Below are 27,347 nucleotides of genomic sequence, written 5' to 3'. Positions count from 1 at the left end.
GACTGGACTCTGTGTGGCTGCGGGGCTGTGGGAGCGCTGGAGGCGAATCGACTGGATGAGGAAAGGCCATTTCCTCCTGTGGCGGAGTCTAGAACAGGGATTTTGGTTAGAAATGAGGCGTGGCCCACTCATACGTTCAATGGGGTGGCACAGTCAGAACAGCAGTTAGCACCACGCTGTTACGAGGCCAGCAAACCGGGTTCCAATCCACCACTGTCTGTAAGGAGTTTGTACATTCTCCCCCGTGACCTGTGTGGGTTTTCCCTGGGTGCTCCGGTTTCCTCCCACCCTCCAAAATGTACGGGGGTTGGGAGGTTAATTGGATACAATTGGGCAGCACAGGTTTCATGGACAGGAAGGACCTTCTACTCCATTAAAATTGAAAAAAAGCCACAAAAAATGCAGATTCCATAAATCAGAAATTAAAAGAGCCCAGAAAATGTTAAAAACACTTATCAGGTGTTAACATTAGTGGAAAGAGAAAGTCTTCAGCCCGAGGTGAGATCATCTTTTTTTGAACTGAATAGATTATTGCCCCTTGTGCTGAGATATGGTTAAAAGCTTCATTTTGCGTGCTGTCCAGGCAAGTCAACTCATACAGGATTTAGTGGAACAATGGCAAACAAATAATTAAATAACTGGAATGGCGGTGTGGAGTGCTACAGTAAGTCAAATAACGCAGGGTATAAAGAAGAGTGCATTTGAAAATAAATGCAAGGGCATTATCTTTTGGCAGTGAGAGAACCCTTAAATCTGATGGCCACATGTACCTAAATGCAGTGATAGAGATTGTTTCGCGAGCAGACCAGTAGGCATCTCATACATGGTACAACAAGTAAGACACAGTAAAGAGGGTCAGGGATACAGCGAGAACAGCTGGCACTGAGCAAAGGCAGCATCATTTTACTATTTTGGGGTTTGTTTAGGAGTCTGTTAATGGCAGGAAAGAAACTGCCCTTCATCCTGATGGTGGGTGATATCATACTTGTTAATCTTCTTCCTGTTGAGAGTGGGGGGAGGAAAGCGTCGAGGCTCTGATAACAACAGAAAAGGAACTATCTCTGAATCTGGAGGTTCATGTTTCGGGCTCATGTATCTTCTCCTCAATGTAGAGTGTGACTGGGGTGAGATGAGTAATTTAATCACTTTGTTGAACAACTTGGCTCTGTCTGCTGCAATAGCATGGATCTCCTAGTGGCCACCCATTTCAATTATCTGTCCCATTGCCTTGCTGATGTCTGTCATTGTCTCATCCACTGTTAGTCTGAGAGCTCCCACAAATTGGAGGAACAACACCTCATCTTTCGTCTGGTTACCCTCCAACCAGATGGCAGTAACATCAACTTCTCTGGTTCTGTTAAGAAATCCCCCTTTTTCTTTCCCATCTCCTTCCTTCTAGTTCTGTCTGTCTCTCTCTCTCTCTCCCTCTCCCCCTTCTCTTTTCCCTCTGTATCCTTTCACAGAGCCAAAATCAATGCTCACCTTTCCTTCTATCATATCCAATTAACACCTTTGCCTGTTGGTCTGGTCTCCTCCCCTTCCCATTGTTCCACCTTTCTCTTCCCAATCTTTAATTCAGATGCCTGCCTGCTTTTTTGCTTATACCTTGAGGAAGGGCTCAGGCCCGAAACATCAATAATATATCTTTACCTCCTATGGATGCTGCAAGACCAGCTGAGTTCCTCCAGCATTTCTGTGTGTTTTTACCATTAATATGTTAACAGCTTCCCTAAGACTGTGGGAGTGGGGGGGGGGGGGGGGGGGGGCGCGTGTAGATGGAATCATTGGTGGGGATGCTGATTTTCTCTTGGAGGGTCCTGTCTTTGGAATTATTTTTCAAAGGGCAGTGAAAGCAGACTCCAAATAATTTTTCAAATAAGCATTAGATAGGTTCTTGATAAGCAATGGGTTGAAAGGTTACTGCAGGCAGCAGAATTATGATTACCATCAGAGGTTGAAAGGGTAGATGTGGAAAGGTTGTTTCCCATGGAGGGAGAGTCTAGGACAGGAGGACACAACTCCAGGATTGAAGGGCATCCACTTAGAGATGGAGAGGAATTTCTTCAGCCAGAGGATGGCGAATCTGTGGAATTAGATGCCACAGGCAGTTGTGGAGGCTGGGTCACCTGGTGTATTCAAAGCAGAGATTGATAGGTTCTTGATTAGCCAGGGCATCAAAGGCCGGGCAGAGGAAAAATGGATCAACTCATGATTGAATGGTGGGGCAGACTTGATGGGCTGAATAGCCTATTTCTACTCCTATATCTTATGGTCTTGAAGATAGTCATGATTATATGGAATGATGGGGTAGATGAGGGGCCGAATGGCCTAATCCATCTCCTAGTTTTTAATCTAATGTAAAGGTCGAGTTGTCCACTATAAACAAAACTGGAAGCAGGTTGGAAATTAAGAATTGCTGTGATTCAATCGAGCTTTCGGATCAAGTTATTTGAAAAGACTGCCTTGCAGGAATGAATCCAAAAGCAAAACTCCCACAGCATTGTGTAACAAGACAGAAAAGTTATGCTGACTAATCTCATCATCACTGCTCCTAACCAACAAGCCCGCCCCGTCATATGTGCGAGACATGTGGCCTGAGTTTGGGTTGGTTCCAACTGCACCTTGTTTTAATAACCTTATAAGCTAAAGGAATAAGTTTCTCAAAATAAAAAAAGATTGGTCAGGATGCACTCAGTAATTAGTGGATTTACTGGGAAGGCTCTGGATCATGTTACGCCCTCATCTAAGAAATATGTAACATGAAGGCCACTCAATAACCACCAGAAGTGAATCTTTATGAGAGACTGCAGAAAGTGGTTTCAACAAACATGCTGTTTAACCTTATCAAAGAGATTACATGCACTAAATACAATGAGTGTACACTCACAAGACTGTCTAGAAATTGGGCCTACTTTTTCCTCACTTTAGATTGATAAACCATGCAAAAATGTTGTCTAATTCCACCGCAATCATTTATGGTGGAAATTTCGAACACTCAGGAAATTGGACTGGGTTGTGATTGGTTACACATAGCTGACATGTTCCCGGTATCATTCACAGGCAAAATGATGCTAATGTCACTCGTCTCTTCGGAGACTGGCAACTGACAAGCAGTAAAACAAGAGCAGCAGAGCCAAAGAGAGGGCTGGTATAATTGGGGCGTTCAAAATACTTAAATGGGCACAAGGATGTAAAATAAATAGAGGAATATCTTTGTGAGGTTAGATTGTTGAGTAGTAGGTTTAGGTAGGTTGGCACAATATCATGGGCTGAAGGGCCTGTACTGTGCTGTAATGTTCTCCCTGTCTCTCGGTTGCTCCATGTTCCCCTTACTCCTTCCAAGAGTGTGCGGACACGTAATTAACTTGCCGCTGTAAATTATCTGGAGTGTGTGTGGATTGAAAAGCAGAGAGCGTAAAATGGGATGAGTGTAGGTTTAGAGTAAGTTTAGGGGACATCAGAGGTTAGTCTTCTTACACAGAGAGTGGTGGGCACCTGAAATGAACGGCCGGGGATGGTGGTGGAGGCTGGTATAATAGGGACATTCAAAAGGCTCATGGATTAGCCACATGGATGTAAGAAGAGAGGGTTGGGAGGGTGAGATATGGAAATGTTAGTGGACTAGGTTTCCATAGGTCCGCACAACTTTATGGGCAGAAGGGCCTGTACTGTGCTGTAATGTTCCATATTCTAAAGAGACAAGATGAGAGTTTGTTGTCGTACAACACAAGTGAAATTTTTGAATTTAAAAAAAATTTAGACGCACAGCCTGGATTACAAGCCTGTGTCTTGTGGTGGAGTGGGCTTTGTGTCTCTGTCCATATGAGAGGTTGCTAAGGGGTGGAGAAGGGAAGGGTGTGTGGTTGGAGACCCTGCCCATTGAAGAGATATTTTCCCTTACGTCAGACCTATCTGCTTCTGAGATCTTCGAAGCACTGACCGACTTACATTTTCCAAATCTGGCAATTCTTTGAATTTATCCAATTGCAGTTTAGAACATCAAAGAGGGGCGAAATCCAATTTTTAGACACACGCATTTAATCTTGGAAAATTACATTGGCACAGATTTTCTAAGGCTGTCCAGTGTTACTACTAAATATAAGTTAATCTACTTGTGCACCTTATTTTGGGTTTGTTTTCACATCTGGGACTGTTATAATACATACATTATTTGTAGGGTTACCATATGAGCTTAGAGGTAGTTAATATGGGGTTGTTTTATAGAGTTGTAACAGGGAAGTTCCACTGAACTTTAATTTACAGGATTTATCTGCTTGGATGACCTACTGTTGGTCGTCCTGAAGGATTTTGCTCTTCCGTGGTGTCTCTGACCACTACAAAGATCAAAGGCCAGTTGGCAACCAGTTGAGAGAGAATGGGGTGTCTAGTTATTGTGAATTAAGGGAAGCAACGGGATCGATGGCATTTCTGTGCTGGGAGTTGGCATGTACCCAATGGGCTGAATGACCTCCTTCACATCGAGTCATAGAAGACAGTGCCAGATCCACCAAATCAGCCATTCTCAGTAGGAGCCCAATGGTCCCACTAGGGGCCACAGCACATTTAAGATTTCTTTTCGCCTCACGTAACGTAAATACTTTTTTATGTTTTTCATGTTATCGGTGGGAGAGAAGTATGGAAGAAACCAACTAAACTTGACTGCTTCATAGGGAAGGGGGCCCATAAACTTTGAGCAGAGTCCTAAGGGGGGTCATAGCCAATAAAAAGGTTGAGAATGGCTGCACCAAATTCATGGTAGTCAACAATGACTGATCGACACTAATCCCATTCACACACATTTGACATAAGTAAGTTCATGTCAGCTTTATTGTCATCTAATTGTACAACACGATGAAACAGTATTCTCTGGTCCTCAGTGCAAAACATGCAGACTCCAAACAGACATAACACACATATGGACAAATAATACATATGCAGGACAAGTATTTCATCTAAATAAATAAATATTGTTTTGTACATATAAGAGTCTCAGATGGTTAGCACGAGCAGTTCCTTCATGTAAGGAATCTCTCAGCCCTGCACAATTATGTGTAGTGGTTAGCTCAATGCGTTCACAGTGCCAGCGATCGGGACCACGGCTCGAGTCCTGCGCTGTCTGTAAGGAGTTTGTACGTTCCCCTCATGTCTGCTTGGGTTTTACCCAGGGGTCTTCGGTTTCCTTCAACCATTCAAAAACATACCGAGGGTGTGGGTCATTTGGGTGTAAATTGGGTGGCACAGACTCGTTGGCCTAAATGGCCTGTTACTGTGCTGTATGTCGAAATTGAAATTGAAAAAAATTAAATTTACAGTATATTTAAAGTTCAGTAACTTCTGTAATAGGAAACATAGCAGCCAAATATGCACTGCAGGTTCCCTCAACAGCTGACCTCAATAGTCTGAGCTGATGTTAGGACAACTAAAGTAATAAACATATTGGAACACTGGAGCACATCGGCAGTTGGAGCTGTTTGTATGGGAATTGCACCACTGGGAACATTTGGGTTTTTTTCTCTCTTCATTTTATATCTTTATTTAATTTTATATCTTTTATTTTTCTCTTTGTGTTGTCATAATTTGTGTTTGTTTCTTTGTATCACAGAAATGGGAAGCTGCAGAAAGCAATACTTTCGTTGCATATGGTATTTATTGTGTATTGACAATGAACTCCCTCATAAGAACATAAGGAACAGGAACAGGAGTCGGCCATCAATGTGATTGTGGCTGAACTGGCCGTCCACTCAGTTCCCCAAAACCCTTAATTCCTCTACCATGCAAAAGATCTAACTGTCTTAAATACACTTAATGAGGCAACTTGTGCCTCTTACTTGAAGAGAGAACTCCACAGATTCACTACTCTCTGGGAAAAGTTGTTCATCCTTATTTCCTCTCTTCCCTCTCTCTTTTCTCTCATTCTCTCAAGGACAAAGGAGGAATGACAAGGCCACTTGTAGAATGAACACCCTCTGGACCTAATGGAACCTCATGAACACTATTGCTGAAAGCTTCCCTTGAAATATATCAGGTCTATTGAAACCACCGGCCGATAGCAGCAGAACATAGTGAGGTATCTGGCTCTTCCTGCACACCGACAACTGAGAAAGCACTGATTTATCATCCCCTTATGATGCGGCCCAGCTTTCCCAACTTTTGTCCATTCAGCAGATGGTCTGTTCGTCGAGTGAATCCCAGACCAAAACAATAGTTGTAATCTGATGCCTGGAATCTCAACTGAACATCCTGGGTCTCTTGTGCCGGCATTGCTGGGAATTATGCTTCTGTGCCAGTAGTGTTCTGCTTTGGACCTAGTCCAGGAACCCTGGCCTTTAGTGATCTCATCCAATACTTGGGGAGTGACTTAGCCACTGGACGGGGGTGGGGTGGGGTGGGGGGGGGGTGGAATGACTAGACCGTGAAGCAGCCAGTTCCTTTGCTGCTATTTGTGCCCCTTTTACTGGAGATATTTGCTCACAATTTCAGGATCTGCAATTTCAACTTAATCCTTGTCTCTGGTCTCCCTCCATCCATTGAGTGAAGGACCCCAAGTGCTGTCATCCTAAAGCTGCCTGACAATTTGCAAACCTTTCCACTTGCACAACTGCTTGTTGTTGTTTACTTAAGCTCAAGTGGCCGATCACCAGTAAAGACATAGACTTTAGGAGGTGGAGGAGGAAGGCCATTCGGGGCTTTGACTTTGTCTGACACAGTTAGCATAGTGATTAATGCAACACTGTTACACTGCCAGCGACCAGGGTTTGAATCCCTGGTATGGATTGAGCAAAATTTTGCTCATACCTTGATGAAGGGCTCAAGCCCAAAACGTTGATTATTTATCTTTATGTCTGCTCCCTAAAGTGCACTGTCTGACCTGCTGAGTTAAACCAGCATTCTCTTTTTATTGCAAATAGTATAGAGGTTGCAATCTACTTCTTTGGAGCTAATTTGATTCTGCTAGTTTCAGCTAAAATAAAATGTGCAGTTTTTGGAATCAGAATCAGGATTTATTGTCATGAACAAGTCATGAAGTTTGGTGTCATAGAGCAAACATTCATATTATCACGATCTTATGACATTACTATTAAAAAATTTAAAATGATAGTGTACCAAAAGTGAGGCCGTGTCTTTGGTTCATTGATTATTCAGGAATCTGATGGCACTGGGAAGAAGCTGTCCTTGTGTTGCTGAGTGCTTGTCTTCAGGCTCCTTTTCCCTGTCGGTTGGAGGGTGAAAAGGGCGTGGCCTGGATGGTGGGGGTCTTTGAGGATAGAGGCTGCTTTTTTAAGACACCGCCTCATGTAGACGGCATCTGGCGCCCACAAGCCAAGTTAACATCCCTCTAGAGTTCATTCTTATCCTGAGAGTTGGCACCTCCAAACCAGGCAGTGATGCAACCAGTCAGAATGCTCTCCGCGGTATACCTGTAGAAGTTTACAAGAGTCTTTGATGACTCAGGCACCTCACGAAGTATAGCCGCTGGCAAGCCTTCTTTGTGATTGCATCAACGTGGAGGCTCCAGGACAGATCCTCAGAGATGTTGACACCCAGGTATTTGAGGTTCTTGACCCTCTTGAGCCCTCGAGGACAGGGTCGTGTTCCCCAGACTTCCACGTGAAGTCCACAATCATCTCTTTGGTTGAGCACAAGGTTGTTGTCCTGACACCAATTAGACAATAAATGTTTAAAGAGGGGCAGTGGATGACGATTAAAACACCTTGCACATTATTGAGGGTGGACGTTTGTTTCTCTCCCTGTCTGGACTTTCGTTTCTTTTCCCCCAGGGGAGAAACCTAATCGAGGAGTTCCCGTGACCGCAGGGCGAGCGATCTGTCGTGGAACTTAAGCCATCCCGTGGTTACAGTGTGAGTTGGCAGTAGGAAGGCGCGTACACAGCACAGTTGCCGGCGGCTCCTCACGCTGCAGCCTCACCCGCGGCCACCAGCCATGCTGCTTCCAGCCCTGCCAGAGAAATCCTCTGCAAACATCAGCGCCCGCGGTCCCCACTCCCCACCGCCGTCCCCGGAAACACACGCAGTACCCAGGGACGTCACAGAGCCACGTGGGAGGCGCCTGGCTCTGACTGGTCACTCGTCCCGTCTCTCAGACTGGCAGGAGGAGACGGGGAGGGACAGTGCAGTGTGTGACCGCGACTTCACTGTGTCACCCTCCTTCTCTCCTCCGCCCAATCCCTCCCATCTCCTCTCCCACTCCCCACCCCTCGCCCCCTCCTCTGTCCCACTCCCCATCCCCGATCTTCCTTCCCACCCCTCACCCCCTTCTTTGTCCCACTCCCCTTCTCCTCTCCCACTCCCCACCCCTCGCCCCCTCCTCTATCCCACTCCCCATCCCCGATCTTCCTTCCCACCCCTCACCCCCTTCCCACTCCCCATCCCCTTCTCCTCTCCCCTACTCCCCTCTCCTTCTCCTCTCCCCACCCCTTCTCCTCTCCCCTCTCCCACCCCTTCTCTCCCCTCCTCCCACCCATCCCCCCACCCCACTCCCCTTCTCCTCTCCCCACCCCTCTCTCCTCCCCCACCCCCCTCCCCCCACCCATCCCCTCCCCCCACCCATCCCCTCCCCCCACTCCCCTTCTCCTCTCCCCTCCCCCCACTCCCCTTCTCCTCTCCCCACCCCTCTCTCCTCTCTCCCCCCCTCTCTCCCTCCCCCCTCTCTCCCTCCCCCCTCTCTCCCCCCTCTCTCCCTCCCCCCTCTCTCCCCCCTCTCTCCCTCCTCCCCATCCCTCTCCCCCTCCCCACCCTCCTCCCCATCCCTCTCCCCCTCCGCACCCCGCCCCCATCGCCTCTCCCCTCTCTGCCTCCCAATACTCTCCCCATCCCCTATTGTCCTCCCCTCCCATCCCTTCAACTTCTCCCGTCCCCTCCTTCCATCCTTTCACCTCATCCCACTTTACCCTCTTATCCTTTGCCTTTCTCTCCACCTTCCCCAGTTCTCGTCTCCAGGTATGTGGGCGACCGGAGTCTATCTATTTATAAAGTGACCCCCTGCGCCCCTCATCCCTCAGAGCCATGGAACGCGAGCAAGTCAAGAACCCCCCCCCCCCAAGGTTCCCGAGGCGGATACTCTCACCCCCTCCCCTCGATGTGACATGAAGCCTTATTTTGCACCCGCTTCAATGAACTCGGGAGCATGAGAGGAGACCACTGAAAACAGCCTGTCTCTTTGTCAGCTCTGACTGAGAGACTATTCCTGCAATAGGACAAAATCTGGGCTAGAACTGCACCAGCCGAAGAAAACTATTTTTAAACAACTCATGCAAACACACACGCGGGCAAAAAGAGCTCGAAGCAGATCATGCCATGAACTTTCTTTTTTTAAAAAGAGAGAACAATTTAAGGGGTGTGAAGCAACCTTCTCATCCTGGAGCCCTGAGCAGCAGACAGGTGATGGGCGGTATCAGAACGGTGCACTGTTGACTCATGGGGATTTTTCTGTTGGTCTGATCTAAACAAATATGCAGATTTACCGGCTGGTGAACTTCTGATGCCAGAGGGAGAGAGAGAGAGAGAGAGAGAGCTCGCAAGGAAACTTACAAACCCTAATGTGAAACAATAAGTGCTCCACACTAGTTACTTTTCTCGAGGGATGGTACTGAATCTGGCTGGCACAGGAGCACTCCCGGAGCTCCTAAATGATCGGTTCTTTTTCTTGAAGGAAAACCAACTCCAGCGCGATGAGAGGCACACTTTGCTTAGTGCTCGGACTGTGTTACCTGGCTGGCGTGTTGACTGAGGTAAATGGAGGCTTTCCCCCTCCTCTCTCTCCCCTCCTTGCAGTTTATCTGAGCGTTCAAGCCGTTTCGGAGACTTTCTTCCGCCGAAGTTTTAAAGAGGAGGGGGTGGGGGGGGGGGGGGTCCCAGAGAGTGACAACGGGACTGCTTTTGTGTTGCAACACAGTGGCGCCGTGGACTCCCAGCGCCGACTTGCTGGGGTTGGTGTTAGGAGAATCTTTTTTGCAATCGTTCATTACACTTCCCATTCTCTTCAGCCAGGAGTCCGAGTGCGTTTTGTTGCCCCGGGAAAGGGATATTTTGGTGTCGCGCTGCTGGGACGTGACAGCATTTTTATTTGCGGCAAGTTTCGACTTGTGTTGCGAAGCGCCACGGTATTCACGAACAGTTTAAATAAAACCCCAGGCAATTGGACCGTGAAGGTATAGAACGGGCGCTTGCACTGAAAGACACCGAGATGTAAAAAGGAAGGGGTGGGTGGGAGAGAGGGGGGGAAGGGAGGAGGAGAAAAGAGACAAGAAGTGATAGCGCTCGCTGAAGCCCCTTTGTGGGTGATCCGTTTGCAGGGCGTTGGAAACTCTCGCGTCGGATTGTATCGGTCCTGGGAGATGTGCGGGGACGGGGTGGCTTTCTCTCCCGGTGTGTGTGTGTGTGTGTGGAGAGAGGTTGGGGTGGATTGTGTGCCTGTGTGGGGTTCTGCATTCAAGGGAATCCCTCCCTGTGCTTGGGTCTCCGTGTGTGTTGGAGCAGGTGTGTGTTGTGAGTGGGGTGGTTTTACATTCTAGTGAGTTTGTAGGTGTGCGTGCACCCGATGGTGTGTAGGAGCAGGTGTGAGAGAGTGTCGGGGCTGGAATCAAGTCTGTGTCTCCGTGGGGTGAAGGGGCTGGACCGAACAGGAATGTGTGGGACTTCACTCGTGTCGGTGGATGGGGAAGAGGCACGGGGTGGTCGCGGCGGAATCTCCCCTTGCAGTTTGAGGGGAGTCCCTATGACAGGCTGCTCAAAAGTCACAAGGCAACAAAAGCCCCCAATGCCCCACCATGAGCCCAGTGACTCCTTAATGCCCTCGATATTCGGCACCTGGAGTCTTTATCCGACGACTGGCTCCGAAGCAGAGAGCCGACTGAACTGCGGGCGGTAACATCAGAGCGGTCGAGTGTATGAACCTCGCACTGGGCACAAATGCTGGAAGGAACCGTGCCCCCATCCTCAAACCCACAGTCCCACCTCATCCTCAAACCCACAGCCCCACCTCCTCATCCTCAAACCCACAGCCTCACCCTCCCACTCCTCATCCTCAAACCTACAACCCACCTCCCCCTCCTCATCTTCAAACCTACAGCCCCACCTCCTCATCCTCAAACCCACAGCCTCGCCCTCCCACTCCTCATCCCCAAACCTACAGCTCCACCTCCCCTCCTCATCATCAAACCTACAGCCCCACCTCCTCATCCTCAAACCCACAGCCTCACCCTCCCACTCCTCATCCTCAAACCTACAGCTCCACCTCCCCCTCCTCATCCTCGAACCCACAGCCCCACCTTCCTCCCTCCTCATCCTCAAACCCACAGCCCCACCTCCCCCTCCTCAAACCCACAGCCCCTCCTCATCCTCAAACCCACAGCCTCACCTCCCCATCTCATCCCCCCCCCCCCCTCATTTCCAATCATCCTGACATTTGAGTTCGTATGCACTTTTAAAAGCAATGAGAAAGTTTCAAAGCTTTTCCGCGCCGAGGAGAGGCCGCGACGTGCTTCTTTCTGTCGGCCAACTCTCTCGCTGCTTCACACTAATTTGTCCATTTTATTTGAAGGAGACCGATTTCCCCCCAGAACTGTTGGAGAAACTGGCCCACAGTGACATTACCAGCATCCGCGACCTTGAGCGCCTCCTGGAGATTGAATCCGTAGGTAAATTCTGTTTTCAATGCATATTTCATGTAGATGTGTGCATTTTTATTTCCTCTAACGGTTACCCTAGGATGCACTCAAGGAGCAGCGGTTCACCACGGCAGGGACCTTTCTCGTGGTATAAAACCCTGTCTGTAATTGGAGTTAAAAACGACCCGCTGGAGAAACTCAGCGGGTCCTTTACGGTGCGGAACCAGCGTTTCGGGCTTGAGCCCCTTCTTCAAGGTAAGGTGAGGGGGCTCAAGCCCGAAACGTTGATTCTGCATCTCTATCTTTGCTTCATAAAGTCCACTGTCCTGAGTTTCTCCAGCGGGGTGTTTTTAGAAGTAGCGAGGGGGACTTGCTAACCCCAACCCCAGCAAGTAGCGAGGGGGAGGGGTCAGAACCCAGTCCCCATCTGGCCACATAGGCTCGCAAACAGACTGCGAAGCAGCAATGCCCGGTGGCTCTGCCGTGTTCGCAAGCCGGAGGGGAATCCTGGATTTTTACCCCCCACCCCCGGGACAAAATAGAAGGGCTGCATTCTTGGACCCAGTCCAGTCACAGACGCATTCCCCGTCCCACGGTGAGCCCAGCCCTTGGCTGGTCATCTGCGGTGTTCACAGTGCAAGGATTTTGCTGATTAGCCTCGACATTTGCATGGACATTGCTGTCCCTTCCCCACGCCCCGAGAGGAACGTGGTAAAAAATTAACCAGAGAATTTCTTCCTTCAAAAATATCTTGCGCTTGAAACACAGCTCCATCTCCACAATCGATTTAAGGCAGCAGAAGGAAAATACTAGATCAAACATCACACAAACAACTTGAAAGTCGTTTACAGTGAAAATGCCACATTGGTAATAAAGAGCATAAAATGAAAGCAGGTAACAGTGCCGGCAACTGCACCACTTTATTCATTGACCAGGTGAAATGTGGTGATAGTAATGACCATCCATAAACAGGAGGCAGAAACTAAACTACCACAGAAGGAGTAATTTTACAGCCTTTGCTCTCATTGCAATGACATCAAACCCAAACAAGTGTTTAAAGAGCAACCTTTAAAAATAATATTTCAAAACTATACGAAGTCTTGTAGTGCTTTTGTCGACTTTCTATGGAAATAAAGTAGTCCCCACAAGCGTCAGTGAAGTAAATGACTAGTTGCCTTACTGGAGTGGAGATGTTGGGTGATGGCGCAGAGCCAGCATGTCCTCAGTGGGCTGAATGGCATCTTCTGTTGGATCATGCTTCTGTGATTCCATTGGGGTTGCCCGAGAGCAACTTTTGATTTGACTTGGTCTGCTAAGGTAAAAATGTAAAACTAATGCTAATGCTAAAACATTAAATTCCGGGCTAAATATTCTTATTACTCTTTGTGGTGGCACGGGTAATGAATTTACAAAGATTTATCTCTGCCCAGAATGTGTGGCAAAAAATTGAACAGGTTTTAATATAAGGCAGTAAATTTAATTTAACTTTAGACATACAGCACAGTAACGGGCCATTTTGGCTCATGAGCCAATTACACGCAATTGACCTACAGCTCCCAGTACAGTTTTTGAACAGTGGCAGGAAATCGGAGTGCCAGGCCGATGCGGAGAGAACGGACAAACTCCTTACATCGAGCTTGGCGCTGTAATAGTATTGTGCTAACTGCTACTCCAACTGTGCCTCCCCGAGAGTGGGGGAGGTTATACCTGTTTTGTGCACTGGTGGCACTGGGAGGGTTGAATGGCCATGCTGGAAACACTAATGTAGGTCAGGCTGTAACTCTAGAGAGTGTTAATGTCTCCGATCAGTTGCCTCTACCAGATACTTTTTAAAATTGCAATTTCACCAGAGGTGCCAATCAAGGGAGATATTTTGCAATATTACAGCACATTATGTTTTGTTTCCTTCGGCAGGGAGCAAAGATAACCATTACATTATGCAATACAGATAATTGTTCATCAAAATCTTGTTCTGTTATTGCAAATGTAGTAAATAACACAGCAAAAGGGTCTTGCTATCCTTTGCGATCTCAGCTACCTCCTTAGTGAATGCAAAAGGGCCAGAATGCAGGAGCAGGGTGTAAGTGTGCGTCAGGGAGACTGTGCAATACACAAAGGTACTGGAGAAACTCAGCAGGTCACGCAACATCTAGAGGAAGTAAAGGTACGCAATGTTTTGGGCCAGGGCCCTTCGTCAAGGTATGAGCAAAAAGCAGACAGGCACCTGAATTAAAGTTGGGGCGATGAGAGGGGGGGGGGGGGGAGTCCAGGCTAATTGGTAAGAGGTCATAGGCGGGAGGGCAGAAGAGACAAAAGCTGAGGAGCAATAGGGCAAGGGGCAGATCTCTGAATGGAGAAGGAAGGGGGTGGGGGCTGGCTGAAAGGAGACAGACAGACAGAGAGAGAGCAAAAGACACTCCCAGTCTGCATCCAGTCTCTCTGATGTAGAGGTGGCCACAATGAGAGCACCGGATACAGTAGATGTTTAACTGCAGGAAGGTTGTGTCAGGTCAGTGTTGACCTTTGTTGAGATGACTTGCAAGGTGACCAAAAGCAAACAAGGTTTTTTTCTAAATAAATCATGATTGCAGAAGAAACATTTTGGATTTCTTCGGGACAGGAATAATGTGATGTGAAAACTGCTAGAACTGTTACAGTATACATAAATGATCTGGAAGAAGAAACAGTGTCATGTATCTAAGTTGCTGTTGACACTAAATTGAGTGGAAAAGCAAATTGTGCAGAGGATATGGAGATTCTGCAGAGAGATATAGGTAGGTAGGGCCAGGGTCTGGCAGATAGAGGACAATGTTGGCACATGTGAGGTTATCCACTTTGGAAAGACAAATGGAAGATCAGAATATTATTTAAATGGCAAGTGATTGTAGCATGTGACCATGCAGAAGGACTTGGGAGTGCATGTGCATGAATCACAAAAGGTTGGTTTGCAGTGCAGCCGGCTGTCGAGAAGGCAAATGGAATGTTGGTCTTTATTGCTGGAGGGATTGAATTTCAGATCAGCGAGGTAATGCTGCAAGTGTACTAAGTACTGGTGAGACTGCATCTGGAGAACTGTGTGCAGTTCTGTTCTCCTTACTTGAGGAAGGATGTACTGGCTTTGGAGGCAGTGCAGAGGTTCACCAAGTTGATTTCAGGAATGAGGCAGTTGGCTTCTGAGGAGAGATTGATTAATCTGGGACTGTAATCACTGGAATTTAGAAGAATGAAAGGGAATCTTACAGAAATGTATAAAATTATGAAAGGCAGAGATAAGATAGGGTAGGTAAGTTGTTTCCAGTGGTGGGGGAGACCAGAAGTAAGAGGCGCAGCCTCAAGATTCAGGGGAGTAGATTTAGGACAGAGATGAGGAGGAACTGCTTTTCCCATAGGGTGGGGAATCTGTGGAATTCACTGCCCATTGAAGCATTGGAGGCGACCGCAGTAAATATATTTAAGTCAAGGTTGGATAGATTTTTACATAGTAGGAGAATTAAGGGATTTGGGGACAAGGCAGGTCGGTGGAGATGAGGCAACCATCAGATCAGCCATGATCACATTGGATGGCGGAGCAGGTTCGATGGGCTGGATGGCCGACTCCTGCTCCTATTTCTTATGTTGTTATGAACTTGGGATGCTGTGGTTTATAAAATCCTGGCGGACATAGATAGGATAAGCAGTCTTCTTCCCAGAGTAGGGCAATCAAAGGTGAAATGGCATAGATTTAAGCCAAGAGGGGAGTGATGAGGCTTCTTTATCACCTCAGGGAGCTGGCAGAGGAAGTGGTGTAAGTGGGTACAAGTGATTTTGACAGGTACATGAAAAGGTTGAGAGGGATGTGGATCAAATGCTGGCAAATGGGACTAGCTTAGGTGTGGGCAAGTTGGTCAGAGGGCTTGGTTCCGTGCTGCCAAACTCTAGGTAGTGATCTGGAACTCGTTTCTTATTAGAGGTGGTAGAAACCAAGTCAATCTAGACTATCTAGAGTCAGGCTATCATTGGGGCTCATGAGGCCACTGTAAATTTAACGAGGGGGCTCGGGACTGAAATCAAAGTTTTTTTTTTAGTCAGTAAGAAACCAACTGAACTTGACTGCTTCACAGGGAATGGAGCCCATAAACAGAGCAGAGGAGGCCATGATTTTATAAACCTCTATAAGGTTCCCTCTCAACCCCCTATGTACAAGTAATTTTTAATTCACATTATTCCTGTCTTTTGCCAATCGCTATTCTATGTCTAGAAGTGCAACATTTTTCTTCTACAATAGTGATTTATTTAAAAAAAAAGTTTGCTTTTAGTCACCTTGCAAGTTATCTCAGCACTGAGCTGACACGACCTCCCTGCAGTTAAACACCTACTGCGTCGTGTGCTCTACATCAAAGAGACTGGACGCAGACTGGTCTTGAGGGAGTTGAAATACCATTTGAGGGAAAATCATATGCAGGGCTTTGGGGAAAGAGTGTTGAAAAGGGATGGAGTGGGCAGGTCAAATGGCAACCTCCTATGCTTTGGTGGTTCTCTACAAGTGGCTGGTATGTAAAGCAAACCACTGCAATGCAGCCGTACCTTAATTTACTCCCAATCGAGTAACGTCCGATCGCAGATACATCTGTGGTCACCATAAGGGCTTAATGAAATTTACGCTGGGGCCGACGTTGGCAGTCATTAGTGAACATCAAGTCATGCATCATGCATTCGACACGTGGGATCGAAAGCCAAAACAAAACGCTGTACACGGTATACACCTAACTTCTAGTACAGTAAATATATGTAACTGAAATCTATAATATTTTTTATTTTTCGTGTGTTATTACATTAACGTGCATTCTCTCTATTTACTACAAAAAAAATACTACTGTATAACATTTTCCTAGTCTTGAGAACATATGAGACACCGACATCTGGCATCAAATCACGTTCCGTGCATATAATCACTTTGCGTCCCCGCTTCCAGAACTTAACCTGGACGCAAGTCGATGCATGCCTGTAGTGACCAAAAGTGAATTCTTCACTGAGAGTTGTGAACTACCACAGAGAGTCGTCGAGGCCAGTTCATTCGATAAATTCAAAAGGGAGTTGGATATGGCCCTTGTGTCTAAAGGGGTCAAGGGGCGTGGAAAGAGAGCAGGAGTAGGCGACTGAAATTGAGTAATCAGCCACGATGGTGTCGAATGGTGGTGCAGTCTCCAAGGCCCCTGTTCCGATTTTCCTTGTACTCATGTACATTGTAATGGAGATTGCAAGTTAGGAAGATGTATGGATATCTTAGATTTAAAAATATGAAAAAAAGTTGCTTCCTTCAGTAGAGAAACCTACATGATTCTGTAAATTAGCATGAGCACGTTGCGGGGAATTTTCCAGGGGAAGCAGCAGAGAGACATTTATTTTCATAAATATAGATTTTATTCACAATAAATTATTTACAAAAAAAAGGAATCCCGTTCAAAGTGTCTTCCCGCCCTTCATTTTGTATTCATACATTTCCATCACTGTACATTGTTACATTAATTTCTGTTTACCCCAACACCACTCCTGTGATGCCTTGTTGTTGTGTTACTCCCTCCTCTGTTGTGTGACAAGCTTCCCCTCAGTCTCAGCCCGGTAATGGGAGGACTCCAGACTGCGGTTCTTCCCCTCAGCACCTTCGCATTGGCTACACCAGGCCTCAGCGCGTCCCTCAACGCGTACTGCAGCCTGGAATGTGCCAGTCGGCAGCTCTCCCTCATTGACGTCTCCACGTGTTGAAAGACCAACAGGTTTCAGGCAGGAAGCAACAGAGACGTGACTCTTGCCTTGTTAATGGAAATGTTAAAGCAAACTATTAAATTCAGGGCTAACTATTCTTATGAATCTTTGTGGTGCCACTGTAAATATATTCATGAAGATTTAGCTCTGTTCAGAATATTTGGCAAAATTCTAAATGGGTTTTAACAGAATACAGAAAAACAGACAATTTTTAAAATTGTTCTGTGTTCTCCCCAAAAAGCTCTGTGATTTTTTAATTAAAAAAAAAATATTTAGACGTACAGCTCGATATCAGGCCCTTTCAGCCCTCGAGCCCATGCCACCCAATTATACCCTGGTACGTTTTGAAGGATGGGAGGAAACCAAAGCCCCCACACAGACATGGGGAGAATGGATGGATCTGCTCGTCTGTTCAAGCACGTCGAGCTAGCTAACACATCCAGCGCTTGTCATTATTGCTACCCTTCCTTGGCTAGCAGGGTCAGGGAGGGCTAAGTGACCTCCTGTGTGACTCAACCAATGCTGAGGAGGTCAGGCGGCATCCCCACTGAAAGACACATTACCCAGGGCACTGTACCCACAGCACCCTTCCAAGTTTTTATTTTCCAAGATCATGCTCCCACAGGATATTCTGTGGGCCCGCTTGGATGTGAAGGTGGTGTTTGGTGGTGGGGCTGGGAGTGGAAACAGAAGTGGGGGGTGGGGGGAAGAACTTGGCTGTTGTTCCCACTGATAAAAACCAGTGCAGCAAGCAGTATTATTCAGTTTCCCACAGATTAAAAAAGAAAGAGGCTTCATCAATTTGCTATTCAGAGTGTAGTTGTTACAGATCAACAGTGTGATATTTCTAAAAATCTACCTGCTGCACTGGCCATTTAGAATTTAGATGGGTGGATTTTTTTTATCCATACAGTTCTATTTGCAAAATGTTGTAAGCAAAAATTTCGATGGACTGTGCATTGTCTGGTAAGGCACTTGGCACCCAGATCAGGTTGGAGATGCCCTTCAGAGTGGCCACTGTTTGCAGATTTAAAAATCACCCGGGGTTCCTGGTTCTGAGTTCCGATGCAGCGGTTCACAGGGAAAGTGAGTGTTTGTGTGGGTGTTCTCGCGGGTGGAGCGGGGATGATCTGAGACTCATTCACCTTCGATGCAGTCGAGTAACCTGCCAACTCTTTTGTCAAAGGTCACACCTGAAGAATGGCACTTGGGCAAGGATTGACTGGTAGCCGTGATCCAGAGCCCAGCTGTAATCAGTGCATCTACAGAAAGCACAGTGGGGGAGCGGAGGGATTTTCCTAATCTCATTTAGTGTCTTGTTTCTTAACCTTCATCATTCATTTTCTTTGTGCTTTCAAGAGCCGATTTGCTAAGCAGTAACTTGTTCTCTTATTTAGTTATGTTTCTAAAATCTCGCCTCCAATTCTTTCCTTTGCCTCCATACCTGAGGAGAGGCTCAAGCCCAAAACGTTGGTTATGTATCTTTAACTTTGCCCTATAAAGGACACTGTTTGACCTGCTGAGTTTTTCCAGCCTTGTGTTTTTACTTCCACCACAGTGTCTGCAGACTCTTGTGTTTTACTTCCAATAGTTAAGGTGGTGTGCGAGTGGAAAACAAAGGTTGAGAACTGCTGGGCCTAGGATATTAAACAGTTATACATAAGTGGTGCCTTCACTTTCAAAGTGTAGGACTCTCTCTGCACTGGATTGTTATTTATGCAAGTATGTGCAATCTTCAGTGTACTTTCTGATTACTGAGGGACCCTGTGGCCTTGCACACACCTGTGTGAGTAGGTGGGGGGAATAACCTTTCACGTCCGTGTTTTGCTTCCCTACACACATGTCAAGACTTGCACTCAAACATGCCCCCTTTTTCTCATGTGTAACTGTGCGCAGAGCTGTTAGGAAGTTAGTTGAATGGCAGGTTTGTCTTTGATCACCAGCGCTGGAGGTAGTGAAATCAGTGAAACTGTGTTGTGGTGAGGGCAGGCCAAAGTCTAATAATCACACTGTGCTTTTAGCATCTGCAATCAAAGGGTTTTTATTTCCCCCACTGTGATCCAAACAGGTGAGAAAAGATAAAATGCTGAATGCGTTTGATAAATAAATGATAATATTTGATTGAGAACAAATTCCTAACTTTCCAGAGTTTATCTTTGAATTCCTCCTGTTTTTTTTCCTCTGGCATAAATAGCTACTTTTAATCACGAGTCAGGAGTCATTCCCACATCTGAATTTACACCATGCACATTTTGTACCTGCTCAGAAGAGGGACCGGGCATACAGCATAGAAGAGGCCCTACGGCCCAACTTGTCCATGCTGACCAAGTTGACGTTCTGCATTATCCTTCTCATCCCTTCCTATCCGTAATGTATCTCTTTATGTATTGTTATGCCCAAGTTAGCTGCATAGGTTGGTGATGTATGAGGGCAAACCGAGCAGAGGGGCTCTGCTTCCATCTCCATCGGGTATATTGGTTTCATTTAGGGTATATAAAGAACCCCAGAGAACTAGAATTGTCTTTTAAATTCCTGGGCTCCTGGTCAGAAACCTGCATGTCTGAACATCAAACAAGAATAGGAAGTACCTTGAGGCTGCAAAAAAAATCACACTGTTTTGTCTTGTTTGAGATTGAATCACCTGTGAGATATAAAACACGCTTTATGGGTTTCCATTGAAGAAATGATATAGATCAACGCCGCACATTAAAATATCTGTGTTCATCACTAACATTGATATACATCAGTTGACATGACTGTTCCAATATGTTTTATTTTCCTTGTGCTACAGGTGATGATGATCAATCTGACTCTAATCAAAGGTCTCACAGTATTCGTACAATAAAGCATGAGTACACAAAACGCTCTGTACCTATAAGGAGAAAGCGAAGTATTGGTAAGTTTAGTTTTAACACTTGTATCATAAAAGTATAAATGACTTTTGGCTTCAGTGTAAGCTGGATCGCTGCATTTCCATTCCCTTACCGCAGTGTGTGAACGTGAAAGAGGTTACATTAAGTGAACTAATTATTCATTATTGCTTTATAACAACATGGGGAATGTGATTCAGACTTTTGGATTTGATCGGTTGCAGATTAGATTGACATCATTTTTCTTGGGTGATTTTGCCATTTCAGGTGCTCTCCTACTTACGAGGGTCCGACTTACGATTTTTCAAAGTTACGATGGTTTGAATCCATCCTTTTAATTTCGAATTCCGATCTGTTCCCGCGCTTGTGATATGCAGTGCGCTACACCCTCACGATCCTGGGCGATGGTTCAATGCTTCAAACATTCTTCATCTCCGGTGTGCTTTCAGCTGAATACATTAATTTTTTTTTCAGTGTGGAATAAAGGAACTCCATCGTAAATTGAGGAGCACTTGTACCTGGATTCTTGGCCTAACTTTTAAAATAACTCTGAAGTTGTAGCTCTCACTTCCCCATTAAGGTTCAGATGTGATTTTGTTTTCCCTGCTTGACGTACGAGCTGCATTATTTCCTTTCATGCTGCTGTGGAATAAAGGTGAGTTGTTGCTGCAGTTCGGGTCCGGCAATGTGACCTCCTGAGATTGGCTGTTCTCACAACTGCCTCCTGAATCCACCCAAAAGAGCACAAGCTCCACCTGCCAACGTTATCTGGTCTGTCTCCAGCTGTAAGTCGGCTCAAGGACATTGCACACCTTGTGGCCGACTTAATATTGACATAGTCTTCAATCTTGCCGTGGTTGTTTATCTGCAAGCCTTGATGTTCTGCTCTGTGATGAATGCGGTGGCAAAAGGAACCAATTCAAGAAAAAAGCCAAAAAACAAGGGAAATAAAACAATGGAGATTTCCTTTGTTTTTTTTCTTCCCCCTTCTCTTGCTTTGTTTGCAGGAAATCTCATGGAGTGATTGGTGTTGGCAGATAGGGGTGTTGGCAGATAGGGGTGGGTGCGTGTTTGACTGGCCTACACCATCAGACCCTGCTGCAGGCACTTTACAGAGCAAACTGGGGGTAGGGAGCTGGTGGATCTAGTTCTCGCTCACACTAGCCCAGTTAACGTGGAGCTATCATTGCTCTGCTTGCAAGCTCTTTGGTGTTTGGCACCCTGCTTTGTGGTGTTCAATGCCCTGCTTCTTGGGGTACAACACGGTACTTTGTGGCAGTCGATGCCCACAACCAGGCTTGAAATCCCACGCTGCCTGTAAGGAGTTTGTATGCTCTCCCCGTGTCTGTATGGGTTCCCTCCAGCGGCTCCAGTTTCCTCCCACCCTTCAAAAATGAACCAGCGTTGTTGGTTACTTTGGCGCTATTGGGCAGCATGGGCTTGTGGGCCTCATGCCAAGCTGCATAAATTTAAAGTAAATGAAGTGGTGACATAACTTGAACTGAAGCCAATTTGTACATTTCTAGAGACACCTTATATTATCACCGCACCTGCAATGATACTTTGGTTAATAACCATTGGAATTATGTGTGGATTTTTGTGGTGAACCTTCAGTCTTACTCCACTGGTGTAGATTTCTGTTTGTAGGCAGTTAGGTGGCAGTGTATCAGGAACAGGTCTGCGTCTACAATCTGCAATTTTTCACCTGCGTGTGTGGGATTGTTGAATCAGCATTTAATAATGACAAGGAGTAGAAGTATCGTAATAAAAGTTATGAAGTGCCAGGGTATATGGTATTATCTGCAACTCCTTGCGCAGTGAGTCACTCGCATACTTTAAGCCAGGAGGCAGGGGTGGGGATGGTTGGGTACGGTGCAGAGAGTTAGTCACTTCCGCGAAGAAGTAGCTTTGACATTTTGCAAGCTGCCGCCCCCCCCCCCACCCCAAAAACCGGGAATAGTGCGGATCCCTGAGAATGTGGGAGGATGGATTAAAAATCAAATGACTCAAAAATGAGAAGGCAAAGTTCAATTGTGAGGCTGTAATGTTTCCTGAGATTGGATTCCGATGCCGCTGATAAGGCACTGAGCTTTGTTCTCACTGTTCATGATGCCGTCTGTGGCTGTGTTCCTGCTCTGTGATGTGCACCTGGGTATCCATTAACCTGAATGTAATTAATGATCTTGTCAGCAAATATTGTGCTTCACAGGATGAGGTTGCTGGATTTTTATATACGTGGTAAATGAGGTGCTGTTGGAAATATAATTCCCTTTTGAGTGCTCCCCATTCACAAATTTGGTAGTGTAGTGGCTAAGGTGTTAGAACATAGCACCATACAGCATCGAACAGGCCATTCAGCCCACAGATCTGTCCTGTACATGATGTCCTAATTAAACTAAAACTGCTGCTTGCACCTCCATCATATTCTCTCTTTTGCTTCTCTTTCTCTGACTGTAAGAGGCGCTTCAGGCAATTTCTGCCGATGGCGAATCTATCTGCCTTGTGGCAGACGAAAACAAATTCTGTGTAATATTGCACTGTCTTTATTACATGACAATAAAGGAATCACGTGTGTGTGTGTGTGTGTGTGTGTGTGTGTGTGTGTGTGTGTGTGTGTGTGTGTGTGTGTGTGTGTGTGTGTGTGTGTGTGTGTGTGTGTGTGTGTGTGTGTGTGCCTCTGAAACACCACTTGTCGTGTCTGCTTCACCCATTGCTCCTGGCAGCCCATTCCAGGCACCCACCACTCCCTGAGTAAAATATTTGCCTCCCACATCTCCCACAGCATTCACCACCCCCCCCCCACCTTAAACCTAGAGTGGAAGTCATTCTCAACCTTTTATTTTAGTAATGGCCCTCTCAAGACTCTGCTCAAAGTTTATGGGGCTCCTTCCCTGAGAAGCAGTCAAGTTTTCTTGGTTTTTCCATATTTCTCTCCCATCGACTACATAAAAAACACAGTCCGTGGCCCCCGCCCCCCCCCTCCCTTAAATATATTGTGGCTCCTGTTGAGAATGGCTGCTCTAGTGTGCAGAGCTTTGCTCTGGGGAAAAGATTCTGACTGTCCACCATATCAATGCCTTTCAGAATTTTGCAGGCTTGTATTAGGGGTTCTTGACTGTTGATCTAAAAGCCTGAGTTTAAATCCACCATGGCATCAAGAACATTAAAAATCAAGTCATTAAACAAATCTGCATTTTAAAAAAACTGGCTAATTCCAGTAACAGAGACCTTGATGCTATTAGATTGTTGTGAAAAACCCAATCTGAGTCATTCATTCTTCTTCTGAAGAAGGGCTCAGTCCCAGATAGGCAGTTATGTATCCTTGCCTCCTGTGGACGCTGTGAGTTCCTCCATCCTTTCTGTGTGTTTAGTGCAATGACAGTGTCTGCAGACTTTCATGTTTTGTCCCACTTTCCACATCCTGCCAGCTCCAGGAGGCTCTAGGCCATTCATTGAGGATATCTATGGCCAGCGAATGAATAAGTAAGAAAACAAAATGCTTCTGTTAGCATTTCTTTAATTTAGTTCTCTGCCCCCGCTTCCAAAGACGCTAACTCCACCTGAATTATAACTCCAGAGGGCGTGGCGATGCTTGCTCAGCTCACTCCCTGGGTAGTCCTGGATGGGCCGCAACGCTGTTACAGTGCCAGTAATGGGAACCAGGGTTCAAATCCCGCACTGTCTGTAAGGAGTTTGTATGTTCTCCCCATGTCTGCGTGGGATTTCCCTGGGGGATCTGGTTTCCTCCTACCTTTCAAAATGTACAGGGGTTGTACATCAATCGGGTGTAATTGGGAGGGATGAGCTCATGGGCTGAAAGGTCCTGTCACTGTGCTGTATGTCTCAATTTAAAGTTATAAACGTCCAAGTGCAATGTACAGGGGGTCGGAAATACTTGCTGTAGTTTCACAAGTGTGTAAAATACACTAACAAACAATAAGTAGAAATTAAATTACTGAATGAGCCAAACATAGAAAATAGGTGCAGGATGAGGCCATTTGGCCCTTCAAACCTACACTGCCATTCATTAAGATCGTGGCTGATCATTCACTCAGTACCCGCCTTCTCCCAATACCCCCCCTGATCCCTTAGACACAAGGGCCAAATCTAACTCCCTTTTAAATATAGATAAAGAACCGGCTTCAACTACTTCCTGTGGCAAAGAATTCCACAGATTCACCACACTCTGAGAGGAAAAAAATTTCTCATCTCAGTCCTAAAAGACTTCCCTTATCCTTAAACTATGGCCCCTGGTTCTGGTTTTCCCCAATAAAGGGAACAACCTTCCTGCATCTAGCCTGTCCAATCCCTTAAGAATTTTATACATTTCTATAAGATTCCCCTCTCATCAAATCTTTTAAATTCCAATGAGTACAAGCCTAGTCGATCCAGCCTTTCTTCATATGCAAGTCCTGCCATCCCTGGTATCAATCTAGTGAACCTTCTCTTCACTTCCCTCTATGGCAAGGATGTCATAAATAAATAGAACTGACTTTTATAAACAACCTAGATGACGAGGCGGAAGAATGGGTCAGTAAGTTTGATGATGACATGAAGGTTGGAGGAGTTGTGGTTGGAGTTGAACGTTGTTGAAGATTACAAGAGGATATAGACAGGATGCAGAGTTGGGTGGAGGAGTAGCAGAAGGAGTTCAATTTAGATAAGTGTGAGGTGATGCATTTTGGAAGGACAAAACAGAAGGCTGAGGACAGGGTTAATAGTTGATTATTTAAGAGTGTGGATGAATAGAGAGAGCGAGAGAGAGAGATTGGAACACAAGTCTTATGAGGCAAGGTTAGCAGAGCTGGGACTTTTCTCTTTGCAGCGATGAAGGATGAGAGGAGACTTGATAGAGGTCTAAAAGATTCTGAGAGGCATAGACTGGGTGGACAGCCAGCACCTGTTTCCCAGGGCAGGGACAGCAAACACCAGAGGACATCTGTACAAAGTGAAGGGAGGAAAGTTTAGGGGAAAGGTCAGGGGTAAGCTTGCTGGTTAGGTTGGAATGTGAGACAAGGATCTGGAGTGTAAGAAGGATGTACAGCCAGTGTTCAGAGTGCAGATGGGGCCGGAGTTCCATACTTTGCGATCAGAGCTGGGATTGGGGTTTGGAACACCGGGGGCAGGAATTTGTGGCTGGATCTTGGATCCACAGGGCAGGTATAGTTCCAGCTCTAAACACTACAGCTTCAACAGAGAATTAATTATATACTGGGTGCATAAAAAAAATCAGATAGAAGTATATTTGGATATTAATAGTCTAGAAAATCTGCTCATTAAATGCCAAAGTCCCAATGAATTGATCTGAAATATAGCTGAGGTGAGGGTTCAAGAGTGTTCACTGGCACCCGTAACTCCCAGAACTTTGCTAACATTTATACAAGAGTTGTACAAAAGAAATCAGTTTCTTTTTACATGGATCATGGATTGAAATTTTTATGCTATTGTAGTGGTGTGGCTGCAGCCAGCAAGAATTTTGTTGCAGTCTGTACCTTGTATATGGCAATAAACTGTCACCTGATCATCAGAATCTGGGACTTCTAGAGTAAGTGGCTGGGAAAGTGAATTCTGGTACAACAAATAATGAGATCAATGGGTTGTTGCTCCTCATTGCATGGGGATGGAGGTCATGAGGATGGAGGTCATGAGTAGACATGGCTGTACAGGGCAACGTTGGCCACTTCACATACGGTGGGATATACTTGCTTTGGAAGCAGTTGAAAGAAAGTTGATTGTGGTGACGAATTTGGTTGTCTGCTGAGGAATCACTCAATAGGTTGGACATCCTTTGAAATTTCAGGGGTGTTTCAGATTTTTTTAATTGCTGAGTTGGCGGAGGGGGTTGACAGCACTGGCACTGAGGGAAGCCCCTTGCGGAGTGATCTACACTTGGAGGGCAAAGAAGTCAACCATTTCGGAAGGGTAGAAATGGCTATTGTGAGATTAAATACAGGTTGTAACTCTCTTGATCGGCAACTCCCACGGTCCGGCATGTTGGAATCTGCCGCCATTAGTACAAATTCCTTACAGACAGCATGGGACTCAAAATCCAGTCCGATTGCTGGCGCTGTAAAGGTCTTGTGCTAACCACTATGGTATCCATGCCACCCCACAGTATTATTTCCCGTTTTAAGCTTTGTTGTACCTTTGATATGTTTACATAGGGGGTTCTCTTTGGAGCCAATTTCTGTTTTCCGGCATTTTCTGTGGTCTGGCAATGGCCAGGTCCCAACATTGCTGGATTAAAGAGGCACAACCTTTAGACCAGTGGTTCCCAACCTTTTTCTCTCCACTCACATCCCACTTTAGGTAATATTCATGCCATCGGTGCTCTGTGATTAGTAAGGTGGGAAGGGAAGGTTGAGAACCACTTCTCTATATTTTGCTTGAGAAAAATTGTCATTGACCCATTTCCTTTGGAGTTCTGAAACCGTGCACATAACAAGCCAATCAAAACAGTGGTTTTCAAACTTTTTCTTTCCACCCACATCCCACCTTAAGCCATCCCTTACTAATCACAGAGCACCGGTGGCACAGGGATTACTGAACGTGGGATGTGAGTGGAAAGAGAAAGATTGAGAATCACTGCTGTACAGGCTGGAAAGACCATTCTACTCCTTCTTATCTTCTCTTGGTCTCATTTGCTAAGTGAATTGATGGTTAAACAGGATCTACACTATCCTTTTCACATTTACCTACCTAAAAACAGAGTGGAAATCTCTCTAAAGAACATAAAATTAAAGACTTAGACATCAAATCTGTTGAATATATGATGTTAGCGTAGAAATTAGAGCTGGTTAATTTATCTATGAAATGTCAAAGCAGCTAGTTATTGATCTTTGCATTAATGAGTTTAACTTAATCCCACCACAGTGAGGTATATAATGATAGATTCCAAGCCCTCCATGAAATCTGTGGCATTTGCAAAAGAGTGTGTTTTAAAAGGCTTTTGTCGCATAAGTAAGTACTGCCTTTGTAAACCAGCTGTTATTTGGACAAGAATGGTGCACAAAGCAGCAATATTCTGCTTTTGTTTCTACCCTGCAATGCAGTGCATAATATTTAAAAAAATCTCTGAACTTAAATGGACTTTTATTAATATTTTCCGC

At 45.8% G+C, this 27,347-nt stretch overlaps 1 protein-coding gene across 5 annotated transcripts in view; it reads left to right on the top strand.

Annotated features, from left to right (window-relative positions):
- Nucleotides 1-8,828: 8,828 nt before the first annotated feature.
- LOC138746992 (platelet-derived growth factor subunit A-like) overlaps nt 8,829-27,347 on the top strand; it is a 60,967-nt gene continuing 42,448 nt past the window's right edge. For 2 of the 5 annotated variants that reach the window (XM_069905800.1, XM_069905799.1), the window contains exons 1-3: nt 8,833-9,748; nt 11,560-11,656; nt 20,160-20,264. In XM_069905800.1, the coding sequence (XP_069761901.1) occupies nt 9,689-9,748; nt 11,560-11,656; nt 20,160-20,264 (262 nt within the window). In that variant the 5' untranslated portion in view covers nt 8,833-9,688. Of the gene's footprint in view, nt 9,749-11,559; nt 11,657-11,718; nt 11,882-20,159; nt 20,265-27,347 lie in introns of those variants that run through there. The other 3 variants (XM_069905802.1, XM_069905803.1, XM_069905801.1) reach the window with 3 other exon arrangements.

The sequence above is a fragment of the Narcine bancroftii genome, chromosome 12 (assembly GCF_036971445.1).
Source record: "Narcine bancroftii isolate sNarBan1 chromosome 12, sNarBan1.hap1, whole genome shotgun sequence".
Lineage (NCBI taxonomy): Eukaryota > Metazoa > Chordata > Chondrichthyes > Torpediniformes > Narcinidae > Narcine > Narcine bancroftii.
Note: the sequence above shows the minus strand (reverse complement) of the source record. Positions and strands in the feature narration are given on the sequence as shown.